The following is an 11926-nucleotide window of genomic DNA, read 5'->3' on the forward strand; positions in this document are numbered from 1 at the left end:
CAAAGCAAAAAACTTTACAAATCTTAAAACCCCTGCTGTATTTAGTGTTCAAACCAGGCTAAATAAATAGATCAAATCATGTTGATAGTAACTTGATATATGAAGCCTCTGAGTCGACCTCGAGGGAGTCCCAGTAAAAGTAAAGAGATGTGACACCTTTTATGTGACTGTTTTAGTGCTCGTCATCCTGTGGGAAGGGCCTGCAGTCCCGAGTGGTTCAGTGCATGCACAAAGTGACTGGTCGTCATGGTAACGACTGTCCATCGACATTGAGACCACCGACCTACCGACCCTGTCACCAAGGGACCTGCAACGAGAAAATCAACGTGAACACCATCACCTCTCCCAGGCTCGGTAAGACACGCCCCCGTCACAGCATTCAGACGCAGAGCTTCATTTTAAACCCTGCAGGAATCAAACAGACCAGCTGATCCTCAGTGACCGGGGACCAGAAGAACCGCCACTGTGATAATCATTGTGTAGAATTAAAGGCATTTATAGAAGAGAAATGATACAAGTGGTCAAGGCCTGTTGTTAGTTAAATATTTTTACTTGATTCTGGAGTTTAAATATCAAAGAAATCTGCTGAATAGATATGAAAAGGAATAAAATAACTCAGACATAACTCTTAAAACTCTGTGAGAGAAATGGTCTTCCACTGCCTATATTAGTATTTTGTTTATTGTGATGTCATCACTCAGACAATCTTCAAAAGCTTCATATTCCTCAAATCTGTTTTTCCTTAAAGGCTTTATATGAGGCTTTATTTTTTGATCCAGCAGATGTCGCCCTTGAGCACCAGCATGAAACCAAAACAACTTGCGCTGCATTGTTGTGTTAGCATGCTAATGCTAGCGATCTTTATTATGCTCGTATCTTCACACTGCATGTAAATTTACCTGAAATGAGCGTGATCTAGAAACACAGTTAAGCAGTGAGTACAGTATGTTATTCTTCTTTTCTCTAGTCCCTCAATTAAACAACTTTTATACACGAGGGGAGGAGTCAGCCGGCCGTCCTGGCGATGTAAACAAACTGAAGATAGGACTCTGAAAACATCACAGACAGTGGGACTCGGGTGTTACACCCATTGTAGACAGTCATGACTCACAGAGTTATTTTCAGAGGATATACTTGATTTATATTACATTTAAGTGTGAAAAATCACATATAAAGCCTTTAAGGTAATGTACTGTTATGATAGTTATGCTTCGACCATAATCGTTTTCCTTAAAATCACTTAAGAAAAGACAATGTGGTGCTCCTGTAGCCTAGTAGTTCATTCATGCGCCCTATGTACTGATACTAAAGTGCTAAAGAGCGAGCAGCCCGTGTTCAAATCCGACCTGTGGGTCCATTCCCGCATGTCGATTCCCTCTCTCTCTCTCTTCTAACCAATCAGAATCAAGTATTTATCACATGTAATACTTAACACAAATTGTGTGCTCACCAGAAATACAATATATTTACATGACGATTAAAAAGCTAGCTCTCTTTTGCAAAAAAATCTGAATGTTCTAGCTTTTATGGTTACATTTTAGATCAATCAGGATCACAAGATTTTGCAAACAAGGATCGGATCAGATGGAAATCCATTTTCTTTTTGTTGATTTAAAATCACATATTTTATGTCCCCTGACATGTTCTGTCTTAACTCACAAGAAGCTAGTGCCTAAGCAGCCCTTCAGAACGAGTCTGAATAGATTTTCTGTCAGAGGCAGCAAAGATATGAAGAAACTCAAAAAGGTTATCAGTCAACAAAGATTTAAATCAGGACCAATCTGTTACTGAGGCATGTAACGAACAAATTCAACAAATCATAAGCAACAGTGAGTTTAGCTAAACAGCATTTCTGTCACTTACTCTTATACTTGTCATTATCTTTTTCCCTCTTCCTTTTTTTTCACTCCCGGACAGATTCTTCTTCTTTATTTTCCTTTTTTGACTTTCACTGATAAACTTCATTGATGTTCTTACAAGAATAATACACACAACAGGTAAAGTGCTTGATGAGAGATAAAACATTTAATCTTTTGCCTGCTCCACTTCTCAGAAAAATGTGTGCTCAAAAAGGCTGTGGGAGATTTTCCCTTCATGACATCACAAAGGGCAGTAACCCCTCCCCCAGTTGAGTGACACTCCCACAGCTAGGTGTTTGTTCTGCCCTCTGAGTCTGCCTTCTCACCGTAAACTATGATGGAGCGAGAAAGCCAGAGACACCCAAGCCCTTCCAGAGAGGGGGCGTGGTCAGACACAGCTCATTTACATATTTAAAGGTACAGACACAGAAACAGCCTGTTCTGAGCAGAGCTGAAATAGAGGGGTTTATAGACATGATCAAATACAGGATCAGAGTGGATTTAGAACAAGAAACTTCACAGACATGTTTTGAGGAGCTCTGAGACTTATTTAAACTTGATAATATGTGACTTTTAAAAAAAGAGATGAAACATTTTAATTAAAATAATGCCCAAAGGTAGTAACACATACTAGTGTTGTTTTTCTCGGAGGGCAATTAAAAAGCTTTCAAAACTGACTCACTGCCCTTTTCCTTCCCTCCCAAACAGCTGCTCTGACCTACAAATGCCTGGGGGACCAGTGGACGGTGTACTGTCGCGTGGTCCGAGAGAAGAACCTGTGCCAGGACATGAGGTGGTACCAGCGCTGCTGTGACACCTGTAGGGACTTTTACGCCAAGAAAATACTGCACAAGAGCTAATGACCACATTTCTCTCCAAATAGCGTTCCATTTTTTGTAAATGTTTTATAATATTGTTAAACGTTATAAGAAAAAGCAGTTAATGACAGATGGAACTTTTTGTATTTAAATAAGAAAAAAAGCCAGTACATGAAAGTGTACGTTTTTAAAATGGGCTCATAAGCTTCTAATTTTGATGAAGACTTGAAAATGTCCTATTTTTCTCTTTGCTGTACACCAAAAAAAAAAAAACAGGGGAGTATTTAGAATTCCACTTCAGGAGGATTTATTGCACAGAATGACTGAAAATATGTGCTCGATTAGAAAGAAGACTTCTCTGTCTCTCCCTCCTTTATTATTACTATGTTGTACTGTGTTATAGTCAAATGTTGCATTTTCAAAAAAAAAAACAAGTTAAATTGTTTACATATAATATAATTATGATACTCAAGTATTATTATATTCTTTGCTAATGCATAATGAAATACTGTAAGAATACAGCCTATCAACCAAACTGGTGTAGAAAGCTTTGAGGGTACGTGGTTGTTGTGTTTAAGTTGGTGATCTCACTTTTCTTGCAAATATTATTACTCAGATTTAACCTAAGGATTATTTTAGTCATCTCTTGGATCACCATCTGTGCCAAATTGTTTGTTTTGCAGTTAGCGGTAAGAATGTTGGGTTCAGTCTGAGCAGAGAGAACTGACACTTTTTCACCTGCTCGGCTTTTTGTAGTACTTAGAAACATGAGTCTGATGTACAAGGCTGCTGACATGTGACCTTAAGATTCAGTGACTCACTTCCCTTGACTTTGCTGTAATCATAACATGAACACTTTGGCAGATAACAAATCCAACGTCAAGTATCCTGTTAAAGCAGAAAAACAAGGATCCAGATGTGTGTTCAGACCAGAAATGCAGCAAGTCTTTTCCAGCGTGATTACCTGAGGCAATGCCGTCCCTAAAGTCACAAAAAGTACAAAAAAATAAATAGGTTACACTTTATTTGAAGGGGTATACAAAGGACTGACATGACACCTGTCCTTAACATGAAGGAGGCTTTATGAATGTTTATGAATGTTGTCATCAAGTGTCATTCAGTCAATTATACCACCTTCAATGCAAAGTAGACCTTGTTAAGGATGTCTTTATAATGACAACCTGAAATTAAAATTTCATAACAGGCCTGAATATTAAGCTTAAATAAACTATTTAGCTGTATCTGTTACATGACATTAACCTGTCACATGAAGTTTATTTTGACTTTGGCTGTCATCTTAATAACTAGTCCAGCGTGTTATAATGGTGTAATGTGCTTATAAGTTATCATCTAGCTGACAGGTTCATTTCTTGTTAGCACAAATTAGATGATAACTTGTGTGCACCAGGCAATTGTATAATATTTTGCACACATAATAGTCTTGTGTAACCATGTTATTATCTTGTGGAAACAAGATAATTGTTACGTAAGCACATGGCATCTAATTTGTGTGCACAAGATAATAACATTCTTCATAGTTTTGATTCAAGACAAATTCAAACCAAACGTTAAAAAAAAAAAAAAAAAAAAAAAAGGTTTTCTCATCTGGAATACATACCTGACAAATCTTGAATCCAGACTTGTCTTTATAAAAATTTGCATTTCAGCATCCTTTCATCCTGTTTATGTAATTTAAATGTCAGTCAAACCTGTTCATAGCGCTGAAGTAGGACTGATTTCAGCTGACTTTAGTGTGACTTGTTATAAACACTGTAGCTGTCACTCAGTGGAAACAGATGGACTGGAGCTCCACAGCTGAAACACTGGTAGTCGGTGTCTTTCTGAGAAGTCTTTCTGGTACTGATCCTCACTAACAGGTCATCAAACTGTGACTTGGCCAGCCTTAAACTGAGCTGAGAAACAGCAGAAAGGTTCACCATGACACAGTTGGAGATCACAGAGAAGAGGGGACATTAACTCTTTGATTGTCCAACATATCTGGAGGAACAAACTCTCACAGGTTCTGTTAATCTAACTTGCTGTACATCTTTTGGTCTGAACACATAAGAGCTTCATTTACTGCTTTACTATGAGCCTGTCCCCTCCTGCAGTAGACTGTAACTGTCATGACTATACAGCTGCTGCTAAACATCATCTGGACCCTGCAGACCATTTTAGTCATTGAGCCACTAAATGTTACTGTTATCAACATACTTATCAGTTTTTCTCAAAACATAGATGTGCCAACGCGTAAGGGCTAAAAGGGTCTGACTTCACCCACTAGTAGGTTTTTAGCAGGCTGTTATCTCCGTTTTTACTCGTTTTCATGAAGGTGTTTCACAGTCTTGTTGGTGAACCAGATGACTTATAGACCCTGTATACAACTTGTGAATTTAGTGATCTGATCACAGGTGGACGGTGCTTGAGTAATGTGTCTTCAGTGACCACTTGTGTGTTTGGATCTCACTTTGCCTGCTGCTGCTGCGTATGCGAATAAGGACCCATCATTCACATGTAATATAAAAACAAATGTATCACCGTCTCATCTGGTGGGAGGCAGCATTGTTCTCCCCTGTTTTCGACAGTGGTACGAAAAGATGATGTCACTCCAGGGGGGTGTGGTCTTAAATGTGGACATATGAGTGTTTCACACAACCAAACCAATGTGGACAAAAAGCATCCCAGGGTCACCTCCATATGTGACCTCAATCCTCAGGACACATTGTGGTGCGTTCACATTTAGTATCACCATCTCTAAATGACACTTCTTTTTTTCTTCGACAAAGGTCAAAGTTGGTGGTCATGTTTTTAAGTTAACACATTTTTAAAAAAAGGCTTTAACTTGGTACAACAATGTTGAGCAGGACCCTGTTAACCCTCATACCTGGTGCAGATGTGTGACTTATTATGTTGATGACATTTTAATCAATTGATGGACTCACCTGTGTGTGTGTGTGTGTGTGTGTGTGTGTGCGTGTGTGTGTGTGTGTGTGTGTGTGTGTGTGTGTGTGTGTGTGTGCGTGTGCGTGTTTGTGTGTGCATGTGTGTGCATGTGTTAATTAAAGGCCTTAATCTCTCCTAGTTAAATGGTGCTATCTTATGACCTGTTTCACCCCGGTGGAATCAGCTGATTGTCAGTAGTCGTCAGTGTGTTAACGGTTATTTGTTTTTTGTATGCTGTAGGATTATTTAATACCATGCCTTATCAATGAGTCTTTGTTATTTTTATTTGTTTTGCCAATGTAGCTCAAATATGATTCATTATTCCTGTACTGTACTTTGTTGTAGTTGCACATACAGTATGTTTGGTACATAAACTGCCACTACATGTATTTGATGGTGCTGATGATGTGGAACTGAGTAAAAAGTCCCTTTAATTCTTCTTTGGTGTACACTTTATTTGTAACGTCATCCTCTATGTGTCCAACATTCACGAGACCAACCTGAGATTGGGTCAGTTTCTATTTGAAGTCTACTGTAAAGTGTTGTTTCTATTTTTAATGACCTCTGGTTCATATAGTCATGAACAGCATCTGACATATTACACGTGCTCATTTGTGTTTTATCTTCTTAATAGTTTAGCAGTTCTCTTAAACTTACATTTACTCTTCTATACATTTTAGGGTTTCTAAGTATACAGGTGAAATACGAGATACTTTCATTGCATGCATTACAGGAAAGCATTTCAACAGTCACACACTATTGACCTGCTAAATGTTCCTCTGATGCTCCAACACTCTGTCTGATGTTTCCTTTGTCATATCTGTTATTTGCATTTAAATATGTTTACGCAGCCTAGAAAAAAATACCATATGGGCCAAAGTTATCTGTTTGATATTATTTATCTATTAGTTTACCAGGGACTGTATTCAAAGATGCATGACATGAAAGCCCAAAAGTAAAGCGTCTTGATCCCACTCTGGTGGATGATTGCAGATAAGGTCATAAAGCACTCCGCCTCTATGTTAACAGATTGGGCCGAACTATCCCTGTTTGACTTCATGGGGGGCTGGACCCAATCCCAGCTGTCATTGGTCAAGAGGTGGGGTTCACTCAGGACAGTTCGCCAGTCAATCCCAGTGCTGACATATAGAGACTGACAACCAGCCACACTCACATTCACACCTACAGGCTAATTGACCCAACAGGCATGTCTTATCCAGAGGAAGCTAGAGGACCCAGAGGACCCAGAGGACCCACGCATGCACAGGGAGAACATGCAAACTCTACGAAGAGAGGCTCCTGTCCGACAGGGCAACTCGCTGTGAGGCGACAGCTGCGCTAACCATTGCACCGCCCAAACTGAAAACAAGTTCATGTTAAATAGTTCAAAGTGCTCATTCCTCTGATCAATTGAATTGAATTAGTAATGTGATGCTGTAAAAGGGGTCAAACATCACAATTGACAACCGGGCCTTGTTGTCAAAGGCCTGGGTAGTAAACTATTTAGATCAATGTTTTCGTGAATGGATCAAATCTTAGAAAACTGATTGTTAAAAATAAGAAAAGAAGGATTTCAATTTTATTGTTTAAACTTTTGCGTAGGATTATAATAACTTTGATCTAAAACAATCATATTAATATGATCCCATCAGAGGACTGGTTTCTAAGGAACCCCTAAAGTCCCCCAAAAAGTATAAACTTAAATTTGCTATTTGCTAAACAAGCTATTATTTTGGGCACAGAATACAATTATCTTGTGTACATGACGTAATTATCTAGTGAAAAATGTCATTATCATATCTTCGGTGCACAACATATTTATCTAGTTAGCACAAGTTAGCATTTGACTTGTGCGCACAAAACAACTTGTTTGCTCATGATCATTGTTTTGTAAGTACAAGCTAACAACCTGATCTCACAAGATATTTATATTGTGCACAAAAATAATCTCTTCAGAGGATTCAGACCGGATACATGAACTAAATATAAGATGACTTAAATTGTCAACATAAATGAAAAAATGTGTTTCTTAAGATTTTGAATATTTTACCTTTGCATTGCTGAATCTATGTGACATTGTAGACACCAGAGTTGTGAAATAAAGGATTTTGTCCTCATAAAATAGTTCACCAACTAGCTCTCAAATATTCATTTTAAAACAGCTGTGAGGATCTTTCAGTTTGTGTTGATGTTGGCGCCCACTGCGGACACAGTATTTAGTATATAATACCATTTAAAGCACTAGTAATCTGGATTTAGGGTTCTTTCACATCTGGATTGTTTTGGGAAGTTGTTCCAAAATGGGGCGTTTCCCTCCTTGGCCCATTTGTACATATGTGGTCACAACATGCACTCTGATGCAGAATGAAAAGAGTAAGCCGAGAGATCGCCTAGAAGAGAGCATCACAGGACTCAACAACATCTACTGGTTCAACATCTGGATTAGTTCAGAGAATGTGGCCTCCTCAGAGTTTCTCTGCCAACATGGCTCAGTGTTACGATATAAAGAGTGACCTTGTTAACTGGAGACCTTCAGCCACAGTTTGTGACCAGTGTTAAACAACACCAGTTTCCATGAATGTTTATATTTTCATTTTAATATCAAAATTAACTAATAAAATATGTATTTAATGAAAAACTAAACAGAAACATTTGCTAATCATTTTTCATTTCCAACAGCAGTTTTCAACTTCAGATGCAATTCAGTTAAAAGTCAGCAGTTATCAGAGACACGTGTTAAACCATAACACCAATAGAGCATTTAAAGCCCATCTGCTTCATGCGCTGATTCACAAGTTTGTTTACGTCTGTGTTTTTGTGAGTGCTGTCAAACATTTGAAGATTAAAGCTACAAAGTGCTTTACAAGGACAGCGAATATAAAACCAGGCAGGTCATAGAATAATAAACAAGGCAAGATTAAGGAATAAAAATCACTTTAAGATGTAAAATCCCTTTTAAAAGAACTGTAAAATACATACAATTCTTTTAAAGGAATCCCAAAAAGTGAAAATAGTAACAATTTAAAATCAACAAAAATCAGGAAAGGCTCGCCGGAAAAAGTGTGTCTTAAGAAGGGACTTAAAAGAGATGAGTGATTCTGCCGACCTGATCTCCTCGGGCAGGTCGTTCCATAGTCTTGGAGCCCTCACGCATTGGTACACATCTTCAGTGATGTTTCCTGGGTTCATTGGGTGTTTCAGGTCTCGCAACCACATACACCCTCAGTCCAGGCTGATCCCAGCAGCATTAGGCCACGACTAAACTCCTTTTCATCCACAGCCACCTCGAGGCTTTTTCTGCTGCCTCCAACCCTCTCATGCTCAGCAGGGTGTATACTCTGTGTATAGAATGGCCTGCAAAACATCTGCAGCCCCCCCCCCCCCCCCTTTTCTGGCTATCCTCAAGAAGTCCCTGGTATTTGGCCAGCTTCCTTTAAAAGCCTCTTTAATACGGTCTTCCCAAGGCTCAGTCAATTCTATCAGGGCAAGCTGTTATTGAGGCCTCTGACTAAATGACAATATCTGGTCACAGTGATGTGTGCCGGTTCTCAGGTCAACCATGAGCTGCCAGTCCTGTGCCATGAGGAGTAGGCCAGCTGCAGCTCTGCTCATCTGCCTTGATGACTGGTTTCTGCCTCGTGGGTGAGGCGGTGGGGCTTGTTGTTTCTTTATGGCGGCAGAGACACTCTCAGCAACGACCTTAAGTACCTTCATGGCGCCAACGGTAGCGACCATCCCACAGGGCCTTCGAGCAGCTGCTCAAGATGTGCTCGAGTGTCCCTCTCAGTGCGGAGTGGGCAAGACGATGTTTCAGCCTGATGGGCTAGGTAGGATGTCATAACCAAAAACAAAAAAAAATCATAAACATGTTTATCTGTCCAATTGTTGAGATAGTTGACCTCCTCACTGCTCCAAGTCAACCTATGACTCATGTTGTTGGTGGGTTAACTAGCTAACCGTCTTGGAGTCTTTGAGGGTCTTGGAACATTCCCAAAATGCAAAGTGCAACTAGTACACATGACCTTTACCTCAGTGCAATGGTGTATTTACAAAGTAGGCTGTATGTTGCAACGATGCTGGACCCTCGACACAAACATCTGAGTTTTTTAACAAACGCACAGAGACTATACGGTGCTGTGCGACAGAGACGCGTCGTTACTCGTGCCGGGAGCTGCAGCCTACATCAGCCCTCGTCATTATGGCTTTTCTCCCGCCGCTGAAAGCATGGATACGGAGGTGGATAACTTTTTGCGGGACATTCCCCTACCTTTGGATACGAAACCGACAGACTGATGGAAAGTAAATGCGAACAGATTTCCCCGACTAGCAAAGCTGCTTGTGACCAGGCTGCGCTCCCGTCTGACCTCCGACAGGGTCTTTTTTTATTAGAGTTCACAAAGTGTAATTTGGTATTCAGTTTATTTTATGTTTGATATGTCATCATAGGCCAACAAGTAATATTTATGCACCCAATGCTCTGGGTAAAAAGACGGCTACATGGCAGAGATTTTTTTTGAGCATGCATGCTATTCAATTAACGTTATTTAGTCGGCCTTAATAACATTTTAAATGTATAGAGGGCAGACATATACATTTTTCATATGCAGAAAATATGTTGCTGAGCAAATAAAGGTTTGATTGAGGAAGAAAAAAGCACATTGGGTATTGTTATTGTAAGAAAAAACGTTCATGTTTTTAAAGATAATGTATGACAAGCTGGGGTCGAACTAGCAGCTTGTCTTTAAAGCCATTCGCTACTCTCTACAAGAAAACCCTCTAAGTGATAGACCAGAAGCCTAACAGTTCACAGCATTGTATTATATTAAATAACCATAAACTGCTGGGCTGGGAAGATGTTATCAAATACAAAAACATCTGCCTGGTCTACAAAATTCAGCATAACACCGCTCCTCCTCAATCCAACATAACAGTCAGATCACTAGAAGCACCACACGAGGTGACCTTCTAATTCCATTTAGGAAGAGCACATTTGGTCAGCTAAACTGGAATTCACTGCCCACCACTATCAAAGATATACAAAGAGACTCCACCTTTACAACACACCTTAAAACATGGCTGTCTGACAACTATAACTGCACACATTAATCAATGTCAGATGGGATATGTGTGTTTGATGTCACATGGTCATTGCTGCTGCCGCTGCTGTCTGCCTCCATGTTATGTCTTGTATGTGCTTTCAATGTGGCCTCTATGATTATTCTTTTTGCCCCAGTATTGTCTTTATTGCATGAACTGCTTTGATTGTGCTTTGTTTGTGCCTGCTCCAATTGTGTGTGACATGCTGTATGTCTATTTTCCTTTTGCTTAATCCTGTTGTAATTATAAATGTATTTTATTGTATTTTAAATCTTAATGATTCAACTGGCCGGGGACTACAGCTGGAAATTAGCTGTAAAGGCTAAAGCTGCTTCTTTTACTGTACAGTAAATTAAAGGGGACTGTCCACTAAACAATAAACAAATAAACTAAAACTAAACTAAAACCACGATTAATCGAGTGATTGAGCGTTAATTTTACCAATGGTCGAGTAGGGTTAGGGTTAGTCAAGTGCTTAGAATTTGCAACCCTAATATCAATTAATCATCTGAATCAGAACAATGAAAACACCCTTAAAATCTTTATTTTAAACAGGTTAATAAAGTCTAGTGTTTCTTTAGGAACAGGTAAACTGGATTAAACCTTTTGAATAACCAAGAGTTTAAGCTCCTGCAGAGTTCTGATTATGAAAAAGTTGTGCTACAAATACTACAGTAATTCACCTTCCAATATCCCTAAATGGGTGTTACAAACCCTGGCCAGCTCCAGGCAGGCTCTGCCCGCTCTCTCTCTCTCTCTCTCTCACTTTCTCCCTGACTTGCTCAATAACAGAACCAGACAGATTAATGGACCCAAAAAACGCAGGCTTACACAAAAGCAGCGTTCAATAAAAGGCAGTTTGTTTCACAGACTGAGTCGGTGCACAGGCAATCAATCAGCGAGGCTAACAATTCCAAAAGGGAGCAGGAAAAAGGCAATGATCAAAAATATCAAGCTAAGGTCAAATACTAGAAAATGTGCCAATAATGACTGTTACCGTTACTGTTACAAGGTGACACAATGGAACACACCAGGGATTTTATACACTGACAATCAGGGGTTAACAAGCAAAGGTGAGTACAATCAGGGCAGAGGATCTGCGACAAAGAAAAGGGTTTGGACAAAAGTAAAAAATCAAGACATGACCATAGGTCACTTGACGGAGCGTGTCACTCAACCACTCACTATGCACTGCCCAACACAGCTTAC

The 11926-nt window shown here is 39.6% G+C and overlaps 1 protein-coding gene across 2 annotated transcripts in view; it reads left to right on the top strand.

Moving 5' to 3' along the window:
* The window catches only part of adamts17 (ADAM metallopeptidase with thrombospondin type 1 motif, 17), a 104353-nt gene extending 100132 nt beyond the window's left edge, over window positions 1–4221 (top strand). For both annotated transcript variants that reach the window (XM_020631453.3, XM_065953191.1), the window contains 2 exons: window positions 177–354; window positions 2568–4221. In XM_020631453.3, the coding sequence (XP_020487109.1) occupies window positions 177–354; window positions 2568–2719 (330 nt within the window). In that variant the 3' untranslated portion in view covers window positions 2720–4221. The remainder of the gene's footprint in view (window positions 1–176; window positions 355–2567) is intronic.
* Window positions 4222–11926: the final 7705 nt, after the last annotated feature.

The sequence above is a fragment of the Labrus bergylta genome, chromosome 3 (assembly GCF_963930695.1).
Source record: "Labrus bergylta chromosome 3, fLabBer1.1, whole genome shotgun sequence".
Classification (NCBI taxonomy): domain Eukaryota; kingdom Metazoa; phylum Chordata; class Actinopteri; order Labriformes; family Labridae; genus Labrus; species Labrus bergylta.